The sequence below is a fragment of the Thunnus thynnus genome, chromosome 9 (assembly GCF_963924715.1).
Source record: "Thunnus thynnus chromosome 9, fThuThy2.1, whole genome shotgun sequence".
In the NCBI taxonomy this organism is placed as follows: domain Eukaryota; kingdom Metazoa; phylum Chordata; class Actinopteri; order Scombriformes; family Scombridae; genus Thunnus; species Thunnus thynnus.
Genome location: NC_089525.1, coordinates 19,531,845 through 19,556,773, shown reverse-complemented (window position 1 = coordinate 19,556,773; position 24,929 = coordinate 19,531,845). Strand labels below are relative to the sequence as shown.

The window sequence follows — 24,929 nt, the reverse complement described above, 5'->3', positions numbered from 1 at the left end:
TACTTCCTGGTGTGGATTTTGTCTTATATGGTATCGTTGCGCAACAAATGGATTCCCTCACATCCAGTATGGATAGGAGTATGGCCGGATAAAGCCAGACCCTGGGGCATAAATGAACTTCTTATCCCCATCAACCCTCTGTTCCACCCACTTTATGTGTGTTGCATTCTTGATATTTGGGCAGATAGGACTTTCTTCAGGACCATCTTCCTGTGTTTATTCTTGCTCCTGTCCCAGACACATCTGACTAATGAGAGAAGAGAACATTCTCACGGCTTTTAAGGATGCATTTAAGTTTGCTTGGATTTTTCTCTGTGAAAAGAGCCCAAACCGAGGGGAGAACGCACAAAGTTCACCAACTCATCCACTGATTTAGACCAGAGCAAACCAGCTATAGGTTTGAAAATGCCCTGAGGCTGGAGCTTTCAGGGGCCCTTGGCAGGTACGCGCTTTGCCTGGTTTTCTCTTAATCTTCTCTTCGGCAAGAGCAATGATTACAGCAATGAATATCTCTTGACACATACATATACCATGTACAGTATATTCTGTTAAGATAGATTATATTTAAAAGATGAACATATCCTTTAAGTACTGTCACAGAAACACATCTGAATTCATACTTGCAGCAAAAGGAATCAGCTATTCAAACCCTCCACTATGATGTGCTGCACTTGTATAATAACAACTTACTGATCAAACAGACACACATCACACACTCAGGCAGCTGGTATCAGAGAGCCTGCTCTTGGTCTGTAGGGACAGAGTGCACAGGATGTGAACCAGCCATGAAGACACTAGTTCCTGCCTGTGATTGGTTTAGGTGTTTCAGGACAGCCAGACCCAGCACAATAGATGAGCACGATTCCAATTAAAATTTCATCCACTTACATTTTTTAATTTGGCGAGGGGAAGAAAAGGACAAAATTCCCTCTCTCTGGTTTTCTTGCAGAGCTAAAAAGCCAGTCTGAGTTTGTGTGTTCTGACATCTATAATCAATCCTCTAGACCGGGGAAGGGGTTTGATGCCCAGCGCTGGAAGTCTCTCGGCTCGGGTCCCTCGTTGTCTGCAGCCCTCTCTGCTTTCTTTTTTGTCTGGATGTGGAGAGAAATGCAGGCGGAGGATAGGCTTGTCTGCTTGCCTTTCGGAACAAATGAACAAGAGAGCATGTATTGTGAATGAAGGGAGAGAGCAGAAGATTGGTTTTGGGGCGTGGAGATGAGATGAGAGGCAAAGAGCACTTAGTGTACCTTCCACATACAGACTGTGCTGTCGGTGTCTCTGCTGCATACATAAATTCGCCTGTTAGCAACAGCCATGTTCGTGTGTGTGTGTGTGTGTGTGTATATGTGTGTGTGTGTGTGTGTGTGTGTGTGTATGTATGTGTGTGTATGTGTGTGGTGGATAAGTTCATACTAGTAGCATTTAACAGGTTGCTGCATGCTTGTGTGTGCGCGTTTTAAGTTTGTGTGTATACAAGTGCCTATATACAACTGCATGTGAGGCAGTGTGGATGTGCGTGCATGCATCCACCACCAGACCCATCCTAAATGTTGCCTTGGCAACAAGCTGACTGAAGTAAATGAGTGTCCTGGCTCTGCTGAGGGATTGTGGGAAAGCAATATGCCAGCGTTCCGCCCCATTAGTTTGACGGACAGTCTGTTTGGCCTATAAGAGGTCAGCTGGCAAGGGCAGCCATATTAGTATTCCATAGGAGAGACCTCGGGATTGGTTTTACTCTAATGTCAATCTACCTGTGTGTGCGTGTGTGTGTTTGTAAGGGTGGGTGTTGGGCATTTGTCCTGGTGTATAACATCGCAGGCAGGTGTGTGTGTGTCTGTGTGTTTGTGTGCCCTACTGGGGGTTGCAGGCTCCTCGCCAGGTAAGCATATCGCCAATTATCACTTCCCAGTCCTACTACTTCTCTGGCTCCCTCCCTCCCTCTCTCCCCCAGAGTCAGTCAATACAGAGCCTGTGAGAGAGACGCGATAACACCTAAACTGGTCTGCCGCCTGCTTAGCTGGCCGGTCACTGGTCTAAAGAAGCCAAAACACTCATTTCTACCCCCTCCCTGCATCCATCCATCCATTGCATCCTTTTATCCTTTCTCTCTTTAAAATACCCGCTTAACATTCATCTCTTCCCTTTTTGTTTTTAGCCTCCCTCGTTCTCTTCACCTGCACTTGATCCCTTTCCATCCGAACCCATTTCTCTTTGTCCAACTGTGCGCTTCAATTCCCCATCTCCTCTCTGTCTGTGTGTGTCTCTCCATCTTTCCATTCTGTTTTTTTTTTTTTATATCTCCGTCCCATCTCTCATTCCCCAGAGGACCAAGCTTCAGTAGCAAAAAACGTTGTGTGATGTGATATTTTGTATGGTAATGAAGGCTAAATAATGAATGCTGTTTTTTAATATGGAAATAAGTTTGACACTTCCTAAAAGATTTTTTTTTGGTGTCTAGTAATATAAATTAAATTCATGACTAATTCATTATAATCTGTTGATGTCTGTTGGTGGCATTAGGTGTAGCCAATTATGGCTGATTGTTGAGTAGTTCAGTTACCCAATTTGCATGCGACGGAGTCAGTGGAGTATGGACAACATGTATCCTTTGACACTGTGGTGATGCTAATTTGGTTAGGGCTTCCCTTATCTCCACTGTCTAAATGAAGGATATATCAATACCCGATACATGGTACAGTACATTCAGCCAATATGAATTTGACTTTATTATCTCCAAAGGGAAATTGATTTGCAACGAGGGCACAGAAAAAGAAGCATACACATTAAAAAACTAATTAAAAATACAAGTGAAAAGCACATCAGAGACACTGTCCACACATGACAAACACCCATTCTGGTGGAACATCACAGAAATGAGACAATGGCAGTGTCCGAAATCACTCTCTTGTTCACTCATTCACTACTCCCAATACAATGAACATTCAATGGTTTTCTCTGTAGCGAGAAAATTAGTGAGTAAATTAAGACTTTGGACATTTTTTTAGGATACTGTATGGTGGCTAAATATATACACTCAGAGTATGGGGACTCAAATACTGTAAAGTAAATAAAGTGCACTATGTGATAGCAGTGAGTGATTTTGGGCACAGCTTAAGAGTCTACAGTTTTTAACATTTGCTAACTACTCAACACAAAGTGCAGCTAAGGCTGCATTAAGCCTGAAAACAGCCCTTCATAAAAACAATACAAGAGGCTGCAGGGGTGGGGGCATGTTGTTTGAGGTACCAATGAAATACAATCCAGGAAGTAGAGTTGGAGCTACAGATTAATACATTTAAAGGCTTATCAGACGCCAAAACACTGCACAGGTTTGTAATACTCACTGAGAGGATTTTACAACTCTGGAAAGTTATCACGGCAACAACTATTTTATCTTTTGTTGCAACGATTGTGAGATAAACAGGCGAATATGGCATTCATGTTACAAAGTACACACATTGCCTGATTATTTTGTATTATATACTGAAGCAAAAGTTCAGCCTGGTTCAACTTTTTTGTCGGACAACTGCTACAGCCTTTTGCCAAGCCTCCTGCAGGGGCACTGCCCCCATTCAAATAAATGAGAAGGCTGTTTTTTTTTCAATGTCGGTTTTAACGCTGCCTGAGGCTGTCTGCATTAGTCTTGCAGGTATTAAGTCATAAATCAAAGTATTGGACAAATTTAAATTTTGACTTGATGACAGTGCTCAAGGAGAAGTCACAGATACATCGTCTGGGAACCTTGAATGTCTGTACAAAGTTTTGTGCCAGTCCATCTAGCACTGTAAATGTTGACACATTTCACAAGATAAGTGAAAGATTTGACCTGCTGGTGGCGCTACAGGAGAAGACAGGGTATCACTGAAGTTGGTGGGATTCATCCTCTGGGAAATATGGATATCTGTGACGAATTTCATGGCAATCCATCCAATAGTTGTCAATTAATTTCACTAAAAGCCGAAAATGTCAACCTGCTGGTGGTGCTAGAGGAAAAATCAGGGGATCACCAAAGTCTTTAGGATTTATTGTCTGGGAACCATGAATGTCTGTACAAAGACTGACATCATCCCTAAAGCCACACTGTTAGCATGACTAAAAACACCCATAAAGAGGCTAGAATAAGATATCCACAATACAAAACTGTGGTACAGAGAGCCATGTGGAACATGTCAGAAATTCATGCAGAGCAACTCAACTATATTTGGTCTTTTTATGAGTTCCAAAAAGTTTAATATTTAATGAGGAAAATTTGATTTTAATTCAGTCATTTCACCCTTTGCAGTATGACCAGATTGTTCTGTGGAAGTAATTGCTAATATTGATGCTTTCAGTCTCCTGCTATCGTTGAACATTAATACACCTGCATATACAGTAGACAGGCACCGAAGAGGTACTGCTGGTAGAGCTTTACTTCAAAAGCATCTTTCATTTGCACTCCCTCCTGCTCATGAATTTCATATTTCTGACCGCATTGAAGTGCCAGAACAGTGTCTGAATCTACTCAGTAGCGTGTGGTGTTCATGCTGGGCCATTACACCGGCTCCCACTGAGTCAGAAGTTACCACAGTCTGAAAGAAAGCTAACACGGGCTGTCTTCAGTGAATGTAGTTGGAGGGACAGCTCTCTACATTAGAAAGGTGGCAGTAACAGAGACTGAATAGGTGTATGGATATTTATTAAACCTGCTCACCAGGTTGAGAGAGAGAGAGAGGAAGAGAGAGACAATATCAGAGGCTAGTTTATTCTGTCTCTTCTCTTCTCATCTCCATTTGGCGAGGAACTGACTAACTTAAACATGACAACATCAAAGTCTTCTTCGGCTGAATGCACAAAGCACAATTCGTATGAAAGGGAATGCGGCGCAGCTAAAAGGGCAGATGTGTTGGCCGCTTTTCTGAGTTGTTCACCAATCTGAAATTTGAAACAACATGAAGGGACACTGAAGTAATGTCTCAGTGTATCTCGATGAAGCGTTGGCACAGCGGCGACAAAAGCAGACATCATTTTGGTTAGATGGTTAGCCCAAAATTACTTACGCAAAGATTTTAGGTACACAGTTATAGTAGAGTGAGAAACATGAATCCCAACGGATGGATGCATCAAGCTGCACAAACAACATAAGCAGGTTTTTAAGGTTTATAGTAACATGCAGAGATGAGTGGTTAAATGTCACTGTCTTCCGAGCAGCTTTCCTACGCAAGGACGCAAGTCAGCTAATCTTGGTGTTTAGCTGTATGTGCGCATGTACATATCTGCTGTTGTGTATCTGCAAGTTTCATTGTGTATGTTTTTCAGCTGTATTCGTAACCAATACATTACAATATGGTTGTATATGTGTGGGCCTCATTTAGCAGAGCAGCAGTCAGGTCAGAAAGCATTGCTGTAGCTCAAGGCTAATTCAGTCCACTCATAAAGACTAGGGGAAAAGGCATTTTGCACCATTATACAAACAAACACACCCACAAGCACACGCAGAGATTTATATATCTGTCAAACATGAGGCATGAAACAACAGAAAACATATTGTTGGTTTACGTTTCAGTTCAATTTCCATTTCTTTTTCGTTTGATTCTGTGTTTCTTGCCTGTTTCCTTATCTCCCTCTAGACTATTTTTACATCTGCTGCTCTCCCTTATTCCCCTCCCTCCCTCCTCTTTTCCATCTCTCCATCTTATCACACTTGTTCTCTATTTCAGAGCTGGGCTGCTTCAAAGTTGGTGCGTGCAGCGCGTGTGTCACCTCAAGGACTCTTCACACACACCACATGCACACAGATACACACATTAATACATCTGTGCACAGTTGCACATTTTGCTTTGACGAGGATATACACACACCAGCAACATTTCCCGCACACACAGACACACACACACACACACACACACACACACACACACACACACAGCGTGAGCACGGTATCTGAGCTTGTTTCTGTGCACCCTGAGGAGGTAGCCAATGTTCAGAGCTCTCCTTTCACACCCTCACACTTGCGCTTAGCTCACAGTGCGGCCCAGTTCATCGTGGCACAGCATGACACGGCACACTACAGCTCAGCACTGCATGCAATATGCCAACTTAACACAATAACGTTCAGATAACAGCAGACACCTGCCTGGAGCCACTCAGTTTGGCGAAACACACCGCTGTAACAGCTGGTCTGTGTACAGTCAGTCAGAGATAAGACCCACAGGCCAACACGCTGAGCTGTGACATATGGATGGGTGTTACAGAACTATTTTCACCAAGTGCTGACAAGTCTCACAGCGCTGTGACAAACGTATTCCTGACAGATGTGTTTTATTCTGGGTTAATTATTAATTGTTTACACCAGGCTCCTACATTATACACCAGTATTCTTTAAAAACAAAAGCAGAGTCTTGAATCAGGTGCAGTATCTGTCACAAATAGTTGAGGTTAGGTTTAGGCAGTTAAAGTACTTTTGTTAAGGTTAGAAAATGATTAATTTTTCAGTGTTTAACCAAGAGGACAATCTTCCCCTAACTTTAACCGAGTGCTGTGAGTGCCTACACATAACCATAAAAAAGTTTATTGTATTGCAAGAGCTGATATTAAAGGGAAAACAAATTAAATACATGGTCAGTGAACAATTTTCAGATACATTTTGTGACTTGGCATTATATTTAGTAGAAAATGTATTTGTTGTTTCAAATTCGAGGCATAGAAACATCATTTCTTGGAGACATGGCTGCATTCTGAGCAATAATATTTGAATATATATGGTCTTTAGCGTGTAACAGTTCTGTAACTTTGTCCCTGTGGCTGACCACCGTACGCCCAGACCATGAGCCACAAATCTATCTGCCTATAACACTGCTTAACACAAAGTGGCACGTCTGTTTCTACACTGATTGGTTTACTAACCTGATGATTAGTTGAAATGTAAAAGAAAACGAGGGAAATCCCACATTAATAACTAAAAAAATCTTTTTATAGTAAATCTATGTTTTGCCTCTTCTACACATTTACTGAAATGTTCATCTATAGAATTTAAAGTAAACAGATTGTATTTGAGTCAAAAAATGTGCGCCTTTCCCCTCCTTCCTGTGATATTTAGCTGTGAGCTAGCTTTGAGCTAGAGTAGGTGGGTGTTTTTCCTCAGTTCTTGGTCCAATTCTTTTTCGAGTTGTCATGATAAATTATAAACTAGTTGTATGTATGTACATCACATACTGTATGTGAAAATATTATGTTTTGTGAAGAAGAAAAACAAAGTATACTGGCCTTGTAGAACTGTTCATCACAGGTATTTTTATTTGTTTTTTTATTGTTGCATTAGCAATTGTAGGATTAAAATTTGTTTTCAAGCGTGATTTGATTAAATTTGAATTGCTGCTTTAAAGGGTCCATAATGCAGAGAATTGTGATAATAAATCTGTTGAGATTAAGATTGTTTAAATATTAACTTTGAGGAAATGAGTCTAACTGCAAGGGGTGCAAGGATTCTGACTGAAACAGTAATTGCCACAGCTGTAAAATTGCTTTTCCTGCATCATTGCCCTCCTGGAAATGAACACAGTCATGGTCTTTAGATGTGGTGTGGATCAAAGACAGATACACAGTTCTGAGTATTATGTAGATTTATGAAAATGTCATTAATAAAGACTAATTGACCAAAAAGTCAAAGTCAGCTGAGTCCTTAATAACACATTTAATCGAGTAATTAACTAAGGCAGTAGCCCTAAAATCCATTAAAAAGACTGACACACAGAGAGACAGATGCTCTGACTTATTAAAGTAAAAAAGGAGGATTTGAGGTGAAAAGTTAGACCTGCAGAAGACAGGAAATTCAACCGTTCACCACTAATGCCGACATTATCCAGGTCCTTGCAGCACTAAGCTTTGACACCTGCTACAGAGCGGTAAATGTGTCTGCTGGACTTCAAACAACATTCAGACTCCCTGTAAGTAGGGGATTCACATAAGTAGGCCAACTCTCTGAATCTCCTGTCCTCTCCTCTCCAGTGGACGGAGCGATCCACCGCGCTGCAGGTCCCTTGCTAAAAAAGGAGTGTGCCTCCCTCCACGGCTGTGAGACCGGAGAGGCAAAGATCACCTGCGGCTACGGCCTCCCAGCGAAGTGTGAGTACAAAGTGTGCGAGTGTTTGTGTATCTTTCAGCCGCTCGAGAGAAGCCGCTCAGTGCAGTTGTACTGGACGGCCTCCAGGTGTGAATGTGTGGGAAAGTGTGACAGTGATGCAAAAAGAGCAAGCTGCACAGAGGAGTTTCCCCAAGATGAATAAAGGTCAAACAGCTTTATGAATAAAAATTAGGGGTGCAACCGATCACAAAACTCACAGTTTGGATCGTGTCACGGTTTTCAGTCACAGATCAGATCATTTTTCTGATCAGCAAAACAAAAAAAAAATATATAAATACAAAAAATATATATATAAAGACAAATATACCTTTGCTCTCCATAAATAAAGTTTAAATAAAGTGTTTAAATATATAAAATATTCAATATTCAATTATTAAATTGACGTGCAATATGAGGCATGATACCTTCTTCCTTTAAACATGGTAGTGAACGACACAACAGCCTGTGTCATCATCATCAAAACTTGATGATGACTTACAAACATGAACACACGTCTTGTCCTGCAGCTCAGCTTGTTGAACAAACAAACATTCATCGGGGAAAAGTGCACCACTAACATCAGTTAGCAGCTAGATAGCTAATTAGCTACTCAGCTGCAGCACATTAAACAGCATGTTGACATAACTGAAAATGTCACTTTGGACCTGTTAGATGCTGGTTTGGTTGTTGCTCTTCAAAAACCATGTTAACAGTGTCTGTCCATGACTTGTATTTACAGCAGTGTTTTTTTTACTTTGTCTACAATGAGACATTCAATTTTGCGATTAATCTGCGGTTCACATATGTGCTGAACCGTGGGGGGTGATCCGTTACACATCATGGATCAACTACGTTCCGTTACACCGTTAATAAAAAGATTTACTGATTAATGATAAAGTCCTGTTCAAATATGTACCAGGAACCATTTCTTCTTCACAGAAATCATGTAATGAACTTAATCTGACATCTGTCTTTTGGTATAAAGACTCAAACTCAACACCCAGCAGAAAATCATCTAGGTGTCCATATTGTAATAATGTCACTTACGCCTTCCATTTATAGCAAAGTAAATGGCTCTCAATTATTTAGCGGCACTCCATTGCAGCATGTATAATGCGACGAAACTGAAGATTCAACATGACAGAAAAGGGTTTTCTAGGTGTTTTTTCAGCTCAAAAAAAAAAATCTCCTCCAATATTCCTGACGTCCAAAGGACAACATGTGACTGTGGGGAGCATCAATGTCGACTTTAACAAGAAGAGTTCAGCAGCTGCAACCACATTTTGTTTTTCTGAAAGGTCAAAACTCATGACTAGGATTTTAATTTTGAGTCAATTATGTAACTCTGAAACAAAACAGAATTAAAAATGCAGTCTTTAGGTCATCACTCATGCAGTTACAGATATTTTTCTCCATTTTTAAAAGTCTTTACAGCAGACTAAAATACTGACTCACAATAGTGCTTTCACATTTTGAAATGTTTTGGTTTATTTACTGTAGAAGAACTGATGAGTTAGCTAACAGCATTTACAGAAACTTTGTCAATAGTGAATTCAAGGAAAAAGTACTTTTCTATAAATAGATTTACTGTTTACTCCATACAATATAAAAAAAATAGTGAATTGAAAATGCCTGTCACGATTTCTTACATCCCCGAGTGTCTTTATTTTATCTGACCAACAATCCATTCAAAGTAAAGGTGTCCGTACGCTTTACCCGAAGTGCTCGTCAGATTGTCAAACAGCCGCTGAAACCCCCTCCTCTCACACCTCTCCACTTGGAAGGTGCATCTAACAAGTTTAGTAACTTTCCAGAAACAAGCGCACCCACTTCCTGCAGTGATTGGTGAAGTCTTCAGAGGTGAGCAAGTAGGCAGGATGTGAACTTCACTCTCAAGCTCTCTTTTTCATTCTTCTTCTACTTCCATCACGTTTCACATATTCAAAAGAGTGCAACACTGTGAATGCAGAGAAAGGAGAGACTGTCAAATATTTGCCACCATTATGTCCATATTTAAACAGGTATCGCATCTTGCTCATCTCTATGACAGCAGACTTTTCACACCGCCATCGAATGAGGCTGTTGGGAACATCTATAAACACCTCTGCCTTCAGACGAGGTTAGACGGCACGTCGTACAAAATAGTTTGAATAAATAACTGAAAAGAGTATAAAATACAGGAAAGCAGCAGATTCTCTCATTTCAGAAGCAAGTGTTGATCAACTAATCAAACAATTGTTTCAGCTCTACTTGTGCTGCAATAATGATCACAGTTTTTCATCGTCAGAAAGATTATACTGAATTCTTCTTAACATGGATTATCCATCATAACACATAAGATTACTTGTTTTGTACCGTTTGTCACGTGTCACATGGTTCCAAGTGTTCCCATGCCACTACATGACACTCCCCCTTCATTTTGAATGTGATCCGTTGTCAGGAGCTAATCATGACATCGCCCGCCACTGTAACGGCACGCACACAGCATGACACTAATAGGCATCGCAATAATGCACAAGCCAAGCTTTGTACATTTAAAAAATGACCACCCAGGTGTGTGTGCGTGTGTGTGTGTCACTGTGTGTGTGTGTGTGTGAGAAAGAGAGAGAGTGATTAAAGGAAGACTGAGCTTGTGTGATATCAGCTTCCACAGAGAGTTTAAATTCACAGTGGAAGGAGAAGGAGAAAAAAGGAGAGAGAAGCGATGATAAAGGCGAGCTCAAGGCAGAATGGAGAGCAGGAGTAGAAGAGATAGATAAGGAGGGAGTGGGAAAAAATACATAAAATGAGAATAAAACGAAGCAGCATGGAGGAGGGGACGGATGTGAGGGGAGCTGAAGACAGGAGGGAATTATGAGGAGATGAGTTCTTACATTGTCTGTTCTCCTTTGTTGGTTCACTTGTTTAACTTTGAGGATGCTAGCTGTAATGTGTGTGTGTGTGTGTGTGGGTGTGGGTGAGTGGATGCTGCTGCGTGTCGCTGTGTGTCCTTATGTGTGCGTATTTTTAGTAATTGCGTGCATGTGTATTTCTGTTTGCACCTACAGTATTGTGTACATGCATACTTGTCTCTGTGTAGCATTAAGTGCAGTATATCAGTGTGCACAGAGTGGGTTTGCCTGTCAGGTCCTATCACTGTCTTACCTATAACTATCTGTCAGCATGAGACCTGTGTGACTGACTATGTTTCTGACTGACTGACAGATTAACTGTGTGTGGGCGTGTATGCAAGCCTCTCTGCCTCGCACTTATGTGTGCGTGGCCGTTGCCCAGCATGAGGTATGGAGACTGGCACTCTCCTCCCAGACAAGATATTAAGTCCCAAGAATAATTCAACATGCGTCTGCTTCAATGCTTAAACACTCACAACAGGGCTTGATTACCTCTCAGCAGGAGGGAGAGGGAGGTGAGACAGCAACAACAGAGGGAAAGCAAAGGAGAGATAACAAAGCGGGCAGAAGACTATGTGAAGACAGAGCGGTGCAAAGGAAAAGAGCGAGACGTAAAAATGAAACTCGACAGGAGAGAAGCAGAGATGTTGAGAGACAGGTCCAATCTAAGCCAACACTTTGATCTTGATTTGTATGGGCTTGCCACCAGATGTGGGATTTCAAGTGAGTGTCTGACTCACAAGTTGCCAAATGGTCCAGAGGACCTGCTGTCAGCCCTCAATGCAGAGTGTCCGTCGATGATCCCACAGCCACTTAGCCGGCAGCATCCCAGTACCGTAACCTAGCAACACCCGGAGTGCATGGCACACTGCTGCTGCTGTTTAGCAAGAGTCGCATGCAATTTGGGGATGTTGACAAATGACAGCTGGAAAATTTCAAGCAGGCCTCGCTTAAACTCACATATTAAGCAAAACTTGAAGGCAGGTTAAATCAGCAATCTGTCAACTTTGGGGCATGTGAGCCGCTGTAATGAGGGTTTGATTAGGAGTGTCTGTTTGTGAGCAGAAGATCAGTGCGTTGCTCACTTGCAAGCCAGAGGCATATTGTAAGATACATGTGTAGGTGTGTGCTTGTGTGTGTTTTCTTGTCGTTGCCCAACAAGGGAGTGTTGGCAAAATGTGTCGTCCAGACAACCCAGCGGCTCAGAGCTCACCTGTGTACCGATACACACAGCTGTAACCCATCTAACCTGTTCCCCAGCCAGCCCCTCGCTCCCCTGCCGAAAACACTAAGATACAACATTGTGACACACCGGGGAGCGAAGGTGCCGGAGGGCAGGACTAAAGAAAACGAGAGACAGCGTGAGGTCACAGCCATAATCAGTATCCTCATCAAGTGAAAGCACCTGCTTTGGTGACGTCAGTGCAGACACAAGTCTTAGTTTGCTGGTAAACTGATATATAACCATTCACAGTTTTCCATGAATGTGATACAGATATCCCATATTTGTTTGGCAGTTGGAGCTTTGGCAGCTTTGTTGGCAAAAAAAAGAAAGAAAAATGCAGCAACATCACCAAAAATAAGTCCAACGAAGCAACAAACACAAGCATTCAGATGGTCATACAGGTTGAAACTCCTGGGTGGGTCAAATTTATTTGGTAGACAAAACTAAGATGAGTGAACAGTAAAACCGTCCGTTTTAAGGCTGAACATGCAAAAATGTCAGATTTGTTTACAGGTAAGAAATGTACAATTCAGCAAATATGGAAATCTTAATTATTTAAGATTAATTATTTAATTCATATTTAGTTGAGTTTAAATTGTGCTTTTTTTCAAGGACATTCCTGTTTTCCCTAAGATATTACTACCAATTTAATTCCTTCCAAGAAACTTCACAGCAAATAACTAGGAAATTACAGACCCGTAAAATAAATCAATTGTCTCATACAGGTTCATTTTCTGCTAACTTTAACCCTAACCTATCTTTTTCTAGATGTTAGCCCTAAAAAATCCTGCAACAACTCAGGAAAACAACTCTCCAGCATAACTGCACACAATGCTTTATTTCATCTCATATGACAAATACTGTACATTGTATTTGAAACCTTCTGTATTCAGGGGGAAATAGATGCAGAGTGAAGGATACATATAACATATAGTAAAGTTGGAGTACCACAGTTGGAGGTAGAAAAAAGATGGAGAGAAAACAAGATGGAGCTGGAAAGGCCCAGATAGAAAAAAGTGCTGGGGGAAATAAAGAGGTACAAAGCAAGAGAGATATCACTCTGTCAAAAATTGGCTGTTATGCTCCCCTCTCTTCCCTCCCTTACTCCCATCTCCCAGTTTCTGTTCCCTCGGTGGCCAATTACCGCTAATTAAAATCCTCACTGCAGCTCTCGCGGACTCCCCCTCTTCCTCTCCTCCAAGACCTCCATCTCTCTCTGCTTCGCATGTCACCCTGTCGCTCTCTCTCGTCTTCTCGTTCTTTGAAGATGTGGTGTTTCTGCCTGTCGCGATCAACAACTTAAACACCTTGTTTCCTTGTGTTCCTCTCTTCCACTTCATCACCTTTCTACCTCTTCTCTTTTTTCTTCTCCTCACTCCTACATTTGGTCCCCCCTCCTCCTCCTCCTTCGTCTCTCTCCCATATATCTTGCTTCCATCCTACCAGACCCAGTCCCCCCCCCCCCCTTCCCCCCCCATCTCACCTCTTCCCTCTCTGTTCCTATCATCATCAGCAGTAAGGTTTCTTCAGTAGTGCCAAGAGACTTGACAAGGCTCTGGGCTAAAGACTGTAGCACTCAGACTGTGATACCTCGCTAGTTGGGGGAGTTTTTTTTTTTTCTTCCTTTTTTTCTTTTTTTGACAAGGTTGTCGACATCTTTGCTTCTTCCTGCCTCGGCGTCAGCAGTGCGATCCTTCTAGGTGTTAAAAAGCTTCGTCAAAGCTGCTGCTGCTGATGAGGAGGAGCGTGATGATGATGATGATCACAGCAGCAGCCCTGGTGTTAATTCATTCAGTTAATTCATTCGCCTTGAAGGAGAAAAAAGGGATCAAAAAAAAAAAAGGCTCCAGTGTTGCTTGTCTAAGGGAAAGAGAGTTGGAGAGCAGGAGTGAGAGGGAGTGGAGAATGTCTTTGCTGCTGCTGCTGCTCTCTGATGAAGAGAATTATGTCCGCTCCTTTTAGCATCGGCATCTTGTCCCCCCCCTCTCTTTTCCCATCTACTCTTGTCCTCCTGTTTAGAATAACTGCCCCTCTGTCTCTTTCAGAGAAAGGTGGAAAGAGATAGGGAGAGCTAAAGGCGCCTTCCAAGACCTGAGCCTTCCTTTTGTGCCAAGGCCCGGGCCTGGATTTAAGAGCTGTGTGCGCTTGGCTGAGCACAAACTGAGGCCGAGTGCACAAAGGACCAGCTAGCCTTTTTCCTGCCTCCTGCTTTAAAGGCAGATGAAGAAAGGCGAGGGACAGATGGAGGTATGAGAAGAAGAGAGGAGAGACAAAAAGGGGAGGGGAGAGGATGGACGGATGGATGGCCGTTGAGTATGAAAAGCAGGAGCAGCGACTCGTGGCCTCCCAGGTAAGAATGGTGAGAGGCCACTGGGGAAGGGAGGGGAGGGAGGACAGAGCCAAAAAGAAGGGTAATGACAATAAGCAGGAAAAAAAGCTGAAATGGCAGACAAAGGAGAAGCAGGGGCGGCTGTCACCGGATGGCACTCAGTCAAGTCCTCTTAAGGCTCATGCCAGTGTGACGCCCACTTATGAGAGAGAACAGGCAGACACACACACACACACACACACACACACACACACACACACATACACATAAATATGCAAGGCAAATCAGGTGTGTGATGAATATAGTTTGAGCCGCACTTAAGAACAAATTTACTGTGCTTTTCCCCTCCTGTGTTATTTGGCTGTTTGCCTTCCGTGTCTGCGTAGTTATTTTTACCTTGACTTTGTTTTCTTCCATTATGTTTTTTCAGCCTGTTCATTATTGTTTTTGCTAGACGATGATGCAGTGTTTTGTACTGTTTTCTTCTGATGGGGGCTTTAATAAAACAAGTGTAGCAGTGTGTTTCATAAAAGTGTTAGAAACACTCTTTTGTGTCATAATTAGGTCAGACTGACTTGTGTTTTTACACATCGATGAGAGAAGCATTTTTGCATCTTTTTCTAATCGACCTGATGGGAACTGCTCTCAGGATATTACCACAGAGGGAATTAGCAGTTAGTTAGGAGGAATGCTGTGTGAGGGAGGGACGTCTGATATTAAAACAAAACCAGGTCATAACGTTGTACAAGGCTGGACCGTGTATGGTCACTGTGTGAAATTGTGGCCAGTTTGTTACAGGGATAGTCAGTGGTAGTGTCTATAATGTGAATTCCTGTATATTAAATGTTCATCTTCAATTTTCTGTCGTGGTCCCAGTAATATTTGTTGTTAAAGTGTATTGAAGTAGCATATCACATGGTTAAACTACGTTTGAGTAAAAGGAAAAAAGGTTTTAAATGCAGTTGCAGGAACAATACCATACAATACCACTCATATCTTGGTATGTTTGATTTGAAAGAGAACTCATTTTAATTATAACTATTCTAATTACCTATCTGTTATCTCCCCCTGCTCTTTCATCTGTTTCACTCTGTGGATGTCTCTCCTTTTTCACTCTGTATTGAGTGTTTTGTCAGAGTGGTTGTTATTAAGGGTGCTTTAACTGTGCGTTCTCCCTCATGCCTCTATCTGCCTTTTTTCTGCCTCTTTACTGATCGATGATCATGGAGGCTGCGGTGGAAATTGTAAAGAAAGTTTTGACAGCATTTTGGGTTCAAATTGAGGAGGTTTATCTCCGCCTGGTTACTGCAGTTATAGTAAAATCAAGCGCACCTGCAGAGAAGCTGCCCCACACTTAAATGATGTAACAGCTACATGAGTTGCATGTTTTACCTGCAAGACTTGTGTTTTGATGCTGTTGTTCATTATTTGTGATGTGAAAATGTCAGAGAAATAAAAAGTTTGCGTCCTGGTATTAGTTAAGTTATAAAATCCACACACACTGTGGAGCGTCTCTCCTGCTGGCTGTTGACAGCACTGTCAGCCCCAGAGTCGATCACACTGGACGGCAGAGGAGGAGACGGTAGACACGCTGGTACGTGTCTGTTTACACAGGAGTTTAGCTGACTTCACTGCATTTAACACCAGAGCAGAAAGTGTCAGACCTCGGAGCAGGAAACAGTCACTTTACATCGTGCTGCTGTCCTCCATCTCCATCATCTCGCACAGATTCATTTTGAAAGAGCAACAGCCAATGGGGAAACTCCAACACTTGGCTGGCTGACCAATCGTGTAACTTCATCACTCACTTACTCACTCACTCACGGACAGCCGTGGTCATAGGGCTGGTCCATGGCTGGTTCAGCCAAAAAAACATTGTTCAGAGAGTTTTAGATGAGGAACTTGTCAAAAAAGTTTTAAAAAACTGAGAGGAAGAAGCTTCTGCACACTGTTCACTTTATTTTCAATCATATTTTATTGTGAACAATGTTTTTATACAAAGAGTTTAATCAGGTTGTCTTTAGAGAAGTAAAAGTTTAGGTGGATCTTCATGGGTTGATAACAAAGTACAGTCAAGTAATGTACTTTAGTATCATTTGAGATATTTGTACTTTACTTTTAGTATTTCCATTTCCTGCTACTTTGTACTTCAAGTTCTGACCCACTAAATTTTTCAGAGAGAAATATTGCACTTTTTATTCCACTGCATTTATCTGACAGCTGTATTTATTTTACAGAGTAAGATGTTATATTAAAATAATAAGATGTATTGCTTTACATAAATCTACCTAACTGTAGATAAAGCTGGTCAAATTAGCTCTACCTCAACCAGCTACGCCATTAAAATACTGCTTACACATTATTGCATGAGTCATAATAATCCAATGCTGTAATATATAAAATTATACCTCTTGACAGGAGCCATTATGCCTCCATAATGAGTACTTTAATTTCTTTTGAAACTTGTTAAATACATTTAATGATATTACATCTTAAGCACCTTTACTTAATGTATGTACGACTTTGAGATTTTTACCTGTAACAGTGTATTTTACACTGTGGTATTACTGCCTTTACTCAAGTAAAGGATCAGGGGCAGTATTCACAAAACACCCCAAAACTAAAAGTCGCTCCTAACTGGCTGAAAAAAAAGAGGTACGTCAGTCCTAACTTTAGGATGGAGCTTTTGGTCTGGAGTAGATTAATTCAGGAAACATTTTGGCACTAAAAGTAGTTCCTAAGTCACTAAGTCCTGCTCACAATCAGCTGTCATGAGCCTCATCACATAAGCTTTTTGGTAAAATACAACAATAACAAATTTTTAAAAACATATTTAGACGGCAGTTGAGTTAATACTTATCCAATCAGCAGAGATGACAGTTTGCACAACTCTCCACTACTGGGTCTCTGGATAAACGCAGTTTGCAGGGCTGATTAACCTGGAGTATCTCAGCCATCTGTCAGAATTAGTCAGTGCGCTCTTAAGACCCCGATTGGTTTGACATTACTTGAAACGTACTTTAAATAATCACTGCTTGCAATAAATAAACAAAGCAGATGTCATGGCGATCGCTGGATTACCCAATGAATATGATATATAGAATTAACTCATCAAAGGATGAAGATTTGCTCGTTTAACTGTAAGGAAATATCACAATGTGAACATGCAGATGGCGTTTGATGCCAGATATGATCTACTTGACATGTTGATATTTTGATATAACATAATATTATATTATATAAATGTGTATATGCATTTCTGTCTTTTTGTCGTTTCTTTTCACATCCACTGACACAGACCAGGCTCTCCAATCACTGTGGACGCACAGTAGTTATAGGTTTATTCATGAAACATGATGTTGTCCATAGCAACAAGGTCAACCCCCGCCCCCTCTCTTATCTTGGGAGCTCTTTCAGTTTCTTACTAAAATTTGCTCTCAGCAGCTTTGTGAATCAGTCTTGAGAGGAAACTCTCAATTAGGACCTTTTAGTGCCAATTAGGAGGACTCCTGATGGTAAGATAAGATGCTTTGTGAATTCGGCCACTGATTGCTTGGTCCATCGCTGAAAATAGCACATGTTGAGATACGGTATAATTTACGTGCACAAACAAGTGGAAAGGCATGATGACAGAAAATTTACTGTAGCGTGTATTATTTGTAAAAATGATTTCTGAAATGATGTTAGTAGAGACTTGAAGAATCTTATACTGTAAATACCAATTTGAGCACTAGAAGTTTACACATTATAGTATTATACAGTAAAGGAGTCAATATAAACAGTGTAACTAGCTCTGCTAAACCGTGTGTTTCCTTCATTAGCTCGAAAGAATTGTTGCTTTAAACAAGTCTGCAAGCAAGAGAAGTGGAGCGAGGAGAAGGAGAAAGAATTTAACATCCAGTGAGAAAACTGCACGGCTAGATTACATGACATCACAGGCGGCAATCAAGTCATTGCACAGAATATCTTATTACAATCCGACGAAGCTTGTTGTTCAGACCCCTTTGGAAGCAGTCTTCAGGGTAAAAAATCAAAAGGCCTCACATCTGTTTAACAATAGGTCCTGATTCTCCCTCCTCTTTGTGGAAGATCGACTTTTCAGACCCACAGAAGCAAAGACACAATACTTCACTGGAATGCAGAGTCCCAGGGTAATGACAGCCATTAATTCATATTGCACGCTAATGTTCATCCGCAGGCAGTTTTTAATTTCTTCTCTACATATCATAAACGGATGTGTTACACACTCAACACGTGCATATTCATGTAATGACAATTTGGAAATATTTAACCTCGAGTGGAATGATAAAATGTGGCTATTACATGCACATTTTTGCAGTGTATGCAACTGCCACAATGAAAGCTGCTGTTTTTTTGCTGCTGTAGACGGCATAAAACTGCTTGTCGGAAAAAATGCTTGTTCCTGTTATGTGCAAAATCAGCATGAACGAGCCGGTCTGTTAAGTTTCTCCCTCATTAATCAACAAAGAGATCCAGAAACTGAAAAACATTCCTGATATGGGTGCAGTTTGATTGGTCCATGTGGATCCACTAAACCTTTAAAAGACGTGCCTTCCATTTCTCTGAATAAAAACTGCTGGAGGTCTTTGAGCCAATCAGAAACTCTTGTCAGATGTAAGTGAAAACAGCAATTTTTCCATTCAATCGTTGAATGTCTGTACTTTCCTATAGGCGCCTATCTTTGACACATTTACACGTGGAGACATTATATTTATTTCCAAAATACAACATTTTCCTGAGGATAGAGCTCTGATTTTGTGGTGCCTTTGCCTTCTAGTTTTTCAGAGTTTTCATTATCCTTACGATATATATAATCCTCACTTCACAAAGCAGTGAAATGCTGGACAAATAGACACAATAGAAGTCACCTTGACAAATAGAGAACGGCACTCTAAAGAAAAGTGAAAATGATCTTCACTGCAAAAATATATTCACAGTGGAGGTACTGGAGATCACCTTGCATGAATGTACAATATACAGAACGGCTGTATTTTTTTATGCAGTATTTACATTCACTAAGGGAACCAGGTTACACGGGGGATCAGAGAACACATTTACATGCACTGTTGTAACCTGGTCTACTGTGTAGACATGCTGCAGATCAGTAAACAGATTTCTCCTTTGCTTACCGATTTTAACTGTAGTGATAGAAGACACTGATTTCTGATTTTTTGGGGGGGGTCGCAGCACACAGACAGCACTGAGCTTTTAATACTCAAGTGTTTAATGGTGGAAACCAACTTATTTAGACTTTCAGAGGCTACTTCGTGTTTGTTTCAGTTTCAGTCTTACTTTGGATGAAATAATTTTAAATCCGAGGATGCATCGCTCCATGCTGTCCTTTTTCTGTCTGCGGTTAATTGTCATGCTCATGCGTGCTTGTAAAAAGATTTATAGAAATCATCGTTTTCCCAGGAGAAATCTACCTGTGGACACCAGATGTCTCTAATCCCCTAGTCCAATTACGATAAGCAGGTTTCTTGTTTACATGACGTTTAAGAAATCAGCTAAGGGCATGTAAACGCGCTGATGGTTTGGTTTCCTGTTTTGGGAAATATTAATCTTAGTGCTGGTTGCTGGTTTGATTCTTCCTTCTCCATGTTGAAGTGTCCTTGAGCAAGACTCTGAACCCCAGTTGCTCCCAGTGGTTAGATGGTAGCTCCATTGTGTTCTTCCAACTGGGAAGTTTGACATATATAGTATGTAACAACAGTTTCATATATGTTATCAATCTATCTGTAATTTTGTCATCCTGCTTTTTCATACTTTCATACTGTATTTGCTATCTAGTCTGTTCCATACACACATCTACTGCATGTCCGTACGTCCTGGAGAACGAATCCCTCCTCAGTTGCTCTTCCTGAAGTTTCTTCCATTTTTTCCCCGTTTAAGGGTTTTTTGGGGGGAGTTTTGCCTTATTCAAATCAAGGGTCTAAGGATAGGGGATGTTGTATTCATGACCAGATTGTGAAACCCCTTGAGGAAAAATTGTGATTTGTGATATTGGGCTATATAAATAAAATGACTGACTTGAAGACTGGTTTCAACATGACAATAACCACATGCACAAAACAAGGTTCAAAAAGAAATGAAAATTGTTTTCCCAGCTTTCCCAGCCCTGACCTCAACCCCATCAAACACCTTTGGGATGAACTAGAACGCATTCTGTAACCCAGGACTTACAGTATCACCCAATATCAGTGCCTGATCTCACTGACGCTCTTATGGCTGAAATTACCTGGAGCCAGGTCCCAAAATCTTGTGGAAAACTTCCCATAAGAAAGGAGAAGCATATTTGGCCTTATAGTCCACATTTTCACGACTGAAGGGCAAGAATCCCTCTTTTGACAGTAAAACTACATAATAGCCTCTTGTATATACATAGGCGGTTGTTTATGTTATATACACCCATAACACACACACTCACACTTACTGAGTCACACACACATATTAAGAAGTCACACATCCACTTTCTCTCTTTAACGTTGTTCCTTGCACACACTCCGTAACGCACTATCCAACACACCCCCCCATCACACATAAATCCCTCACACATCCTAACATGCTCCGCTAGCTTTCCATCTCCCCATCCAGCAACCCCCCTTCCTCCCCTCTCTCTCTCTCTCTCTGTGTTTCAGGGTAATGTGAGCCAGCAGCCATAACACTGGGGTGGGGAGAAAGAGGAGGTGGAGGAGGAGGAGGAGGGGGAGGAGGGGGGAGGGTTGCGTTGATGTATGGTCGAACTAAAGCAACCCTGCCGATCGATAATGTAAACAGGAGTGAAGAGAGGCGGTAAATAAGGCCGACTCCTGACAGAACTGTCTACCTCAGGTGACAGAGAGAAAGAGAGGGAGAGGAGGGAGGAGGGGAGGGAGGTGGGGAGTGAGTGGAAGATCTAATAGAGGAAGGGGAAGGAAGAAGGGGGGAGACAAGGATGAGGGGTAAAGAGGATAATGGAGGGATGAGAGAGACAAGGTAGGAGAGAGAGGGACAAATCAGGTAGAAAAAGAGGAAGGAAAGAAGGGACGGAGGAGAGGGTAATGGGGCTGAGAGGAGAGGTGGAATAACTGGATGAGGTAATGGCGAAGAAGGGAGGGAGGAGGGTGACGACAAAGGACGTAGAGAGTGAAATAGAAAGATGGAGTGAGAAGTAGGATGGATGGGATGGAGAGACAGAGGAAGGGAGAAAAGATGAGAGGAAGCAGCTCTGGTTAACAAAAATAAAGAGGAAATGTCATGATAATTCAGTTTTATCAGTACAAGTGCTTATATTTGTTTGTGTAAATGTGTGTGCGCGCGAGTAAAAACAGTGCAGCAGTGACATTTAACAGATGACATGCAGATGAATGACCACCAAGTGACCCACTGTTGAACCGAACCAGCACACACACATATGAACACACACGACCGAGTTGTGAACCTGGACACCGCTGAGTGCTCCGTTGCTGCATTGGCACGGCTGAGCGACTTTTTGAGAGCGCACACACTCACTGTGGGCTTCTTGACTACTGGAGGAGTTCAGACTGAGCAGAGAGTAAACACACACACACACTTGACAACATAAACAATTACACAATACATGTACAAACACACACGGAGAGCAAATATGTGCCAGAGTGTTTTCTTATGATTACACTGCACTCCTTTGAGTCTCTACTTTCCTTTTTTTTTTTTTTTTGTTCCGTCATGCTTGACTGCGTGTTTGATCACGGTAATTAAGCTCATGTGTCCGTAAGTGTTTCATCTGCTGTGATTTTAACTAATTCGTATGTTCTAATCTGTCTCTGCTGCTATTTAAGGAAGCATCCGAAGCTTTCTTGCACACTATAAATAAAATTGTTGCCGCTCACCACTGATGAATCACAATAGTGATTCATCCTATAGCCGGCTCATGGAAGCTCTTAAATTTTCAGTTTTGAACCAGTGTCGATGTTACAGTCTAATGGAGGGTTTTCTAATGCTCTCTTGACAACTACAGTATTGTACAAAATGCAACACCAAGTAGTGAAGTATGTTACATGATGTAGCACTAACGACAAGACAAAAGCATTTTTCTAATACTTTATTTTGAACATTATTCAAATTCATCCACAATGTCCATACTGGGTTGACAACCCTGATTAATCATGTTTTAAGTGTTTTAGGTGTTATAGTGATAACTCTAATCATCAAATTATAAATAATTGTGATTTAAAAGAGAAAAGAAAAAAAAAAAACAGATTTGTTCATGGGTGCTGGTGAGAAAACATTTTTTGACTGAACCTTTTTTTTACTGGTGTCCAGGTTGTGCGACAAAGCAAATTCCACCATTTTTGAAATGGTGCAATTTGGTGCATTCTGGCCATGATTTCCATCCCTGGAAAAGGCACTAATTTATGTATGAAAAGTAAAAAATGAAACATTTTACTTTCAAAAAGTATGCAACTAGTGATGGAGTCCTATTTCTCTCCTTACTGAAATAAAACTTCTACTTAATTTAACTATCCAACTATATTTTAGAATTAAAATAACACAAATATCTATACTTATTATCATTTTCAACCTCAAAGGCAACCAGAATCTACATCAGTCAGTAAAAGAAAAAAGTTAAAATTCTTGTCACTTTCATATTAAAATATGTGATTGCACACTGACAATCTTTCAGGTTAATTACTTTGTGTTACTGCTTGTTTGTACTTTTTAACCATTTAAATAATATATTATTTTAAAAGAGAATAAATTTAGGACAGGATTAGAATTGATTTGTATTTTAAATGTAACTAAATGTTGTTTCTAGAGCAGCAGCAGTAAAGTTTACAACAGCAAAGTCACTATATAAACTCAATAATATCTCACTGGAAACAAATCTAAAATATCAGTGAAATAAACAATATTTCTGACCCGAAAGTACTGAGTGAAGTTTAGAAAGAAAGAAGAACACAGACATCAGTCAGTATCAGTCATTCCTCCTCTGACCTCCTCCCTCTGCTGCTGATGTGATTCACTGCTGCAGGTACCGCTGGTAGAGAGAGAAGGGGCTGGTTTGTCTCAGCCAGCAGCTTTAGTTCACAAGAATTTGCCAAAATTTAAACTAAGCTAAACAGTTTGACTACATACAGACAGCTTTTGTTTTAGCTTGTTTGTACCAATTCTAGCTAGCGCGCTTTGGTTGTGTAAAATATGTGTATTGATAAAGTTTTGGCTCTTTAGTTGCAAAGGTTTTGTTGCACTTATAGTAACGAGCATAGTTGTCATTAACGCCAGTAATCTTCACTTCACTGTCTCCAACACGGCCTCTCTGCTGTGCTGTTTGCTGACTTCATTCAGCGCACGTGTGTGTGTGTGTGTGTGAGAAGCTGCAGTGTGATAATAAATTACACCAAAACGTTAAAAAGTACTGATAAAAGGATCTTTTTTTGCATCAGTGGTAAAAATAAACAGATTATGATGGAACAAATAATTCACTTTTGACAGAAATCCATCTGTAGATGGAGCTTTTGTACCCGTGTGTGTTGTCAATACAGTGACGTATCAAATGAAGAAGCACCTCAACCCCATCAAATTTATGCTGGTGCTGGTGGCCTTGGAGCTCTTAATTGCTTTAAGGAGGAGAACCGCACACAGACGTGCTCATTTCATCATCTTTATTCAAACAGCTTTATGTTGAATCACAGTCAAACGTTTCAGCTTAGACCTTCAATACAGTGAAGCCCAACAAGCATCTATGAATCAGGGAAAAGATATAGTATGTGTACTTACACATAAATACCTATATGACACAAGCTTTTAGTTGAATTTTATATCAGATTATTAAAATGATAAGCGAAACTCAAGATTGAGCCTTAAAAAAATCTGATGCACCGTCCTGGTGGCTCAGTGGTTAAGACGCATACAATTTGACTGCAGCATCGCCGGCCAGGGACCTTTGTTTCATGACACACACCCCTCTTCTCCTCTTGTTTCCTGTTTGTATCTGTGCTGTCCAATAAAAGCAAATGCCAAAATATTCAGGGAAAAAAAATCTAATGAACATCAAATATTGATGGTGATAATTCAGTTTTGGGGAAAAATGCAGCATCCGCACATTGGATTGTAGCTCACAAATCTTTTTTATTACTGACTTAAAAAGGAAACGTTTCAACCTCTCTAGGTCGAAACACTCTACTTTCTTCTCTTGATCTTGTTTGTTGTCCTGTACCTGACCTAAAGATATGATCTGGGATGATATGGGCACACACTATCTCTTTGCTGATAATTCAATATTATCATTTATCGAATTTCAGCAAAATACTATCAAGAGGATATAATCTTATCAGGTTGTGGTTTACTTATTCCTCTTGTTTAAATTAGTGATTCTGAGCAAGCTATCATAAAAAATGTACGTCT

General features: G+C 40.9%; 1 protein-coding gene across 6 annotated transcripts in view; it reads left to right on the top strand.

Annotated features, from left to right (window-relative positions):
• The window catches only part of macrod1 (mono-ADP ribosylhydrolase 1), a 127,989-nt gene that overhangs the window by 73,856 nt on the left and 29,204 nt on the right, over window positions 1-24,929 (top strand). For 5 of the 6 annotated variants that reach the window (XM_067599490.1, XM_067599491.1, XM_067599488.1 and 2 more), the window contains one exon: window positions 7,984-8,100. The exons of the other annotated variant lie outside the window; for it this stretch is intronic. In XM_067599490.1, the coding sequence (XP_067455591.1) occupies window positions 7,984-8,100 (117 nt within the window). The remainder of the gene's footprint in view (window positions 1-7,983; window positions 8,101-24,929) is intronic. 6 annotated transcript variants of the gene reach the window in all.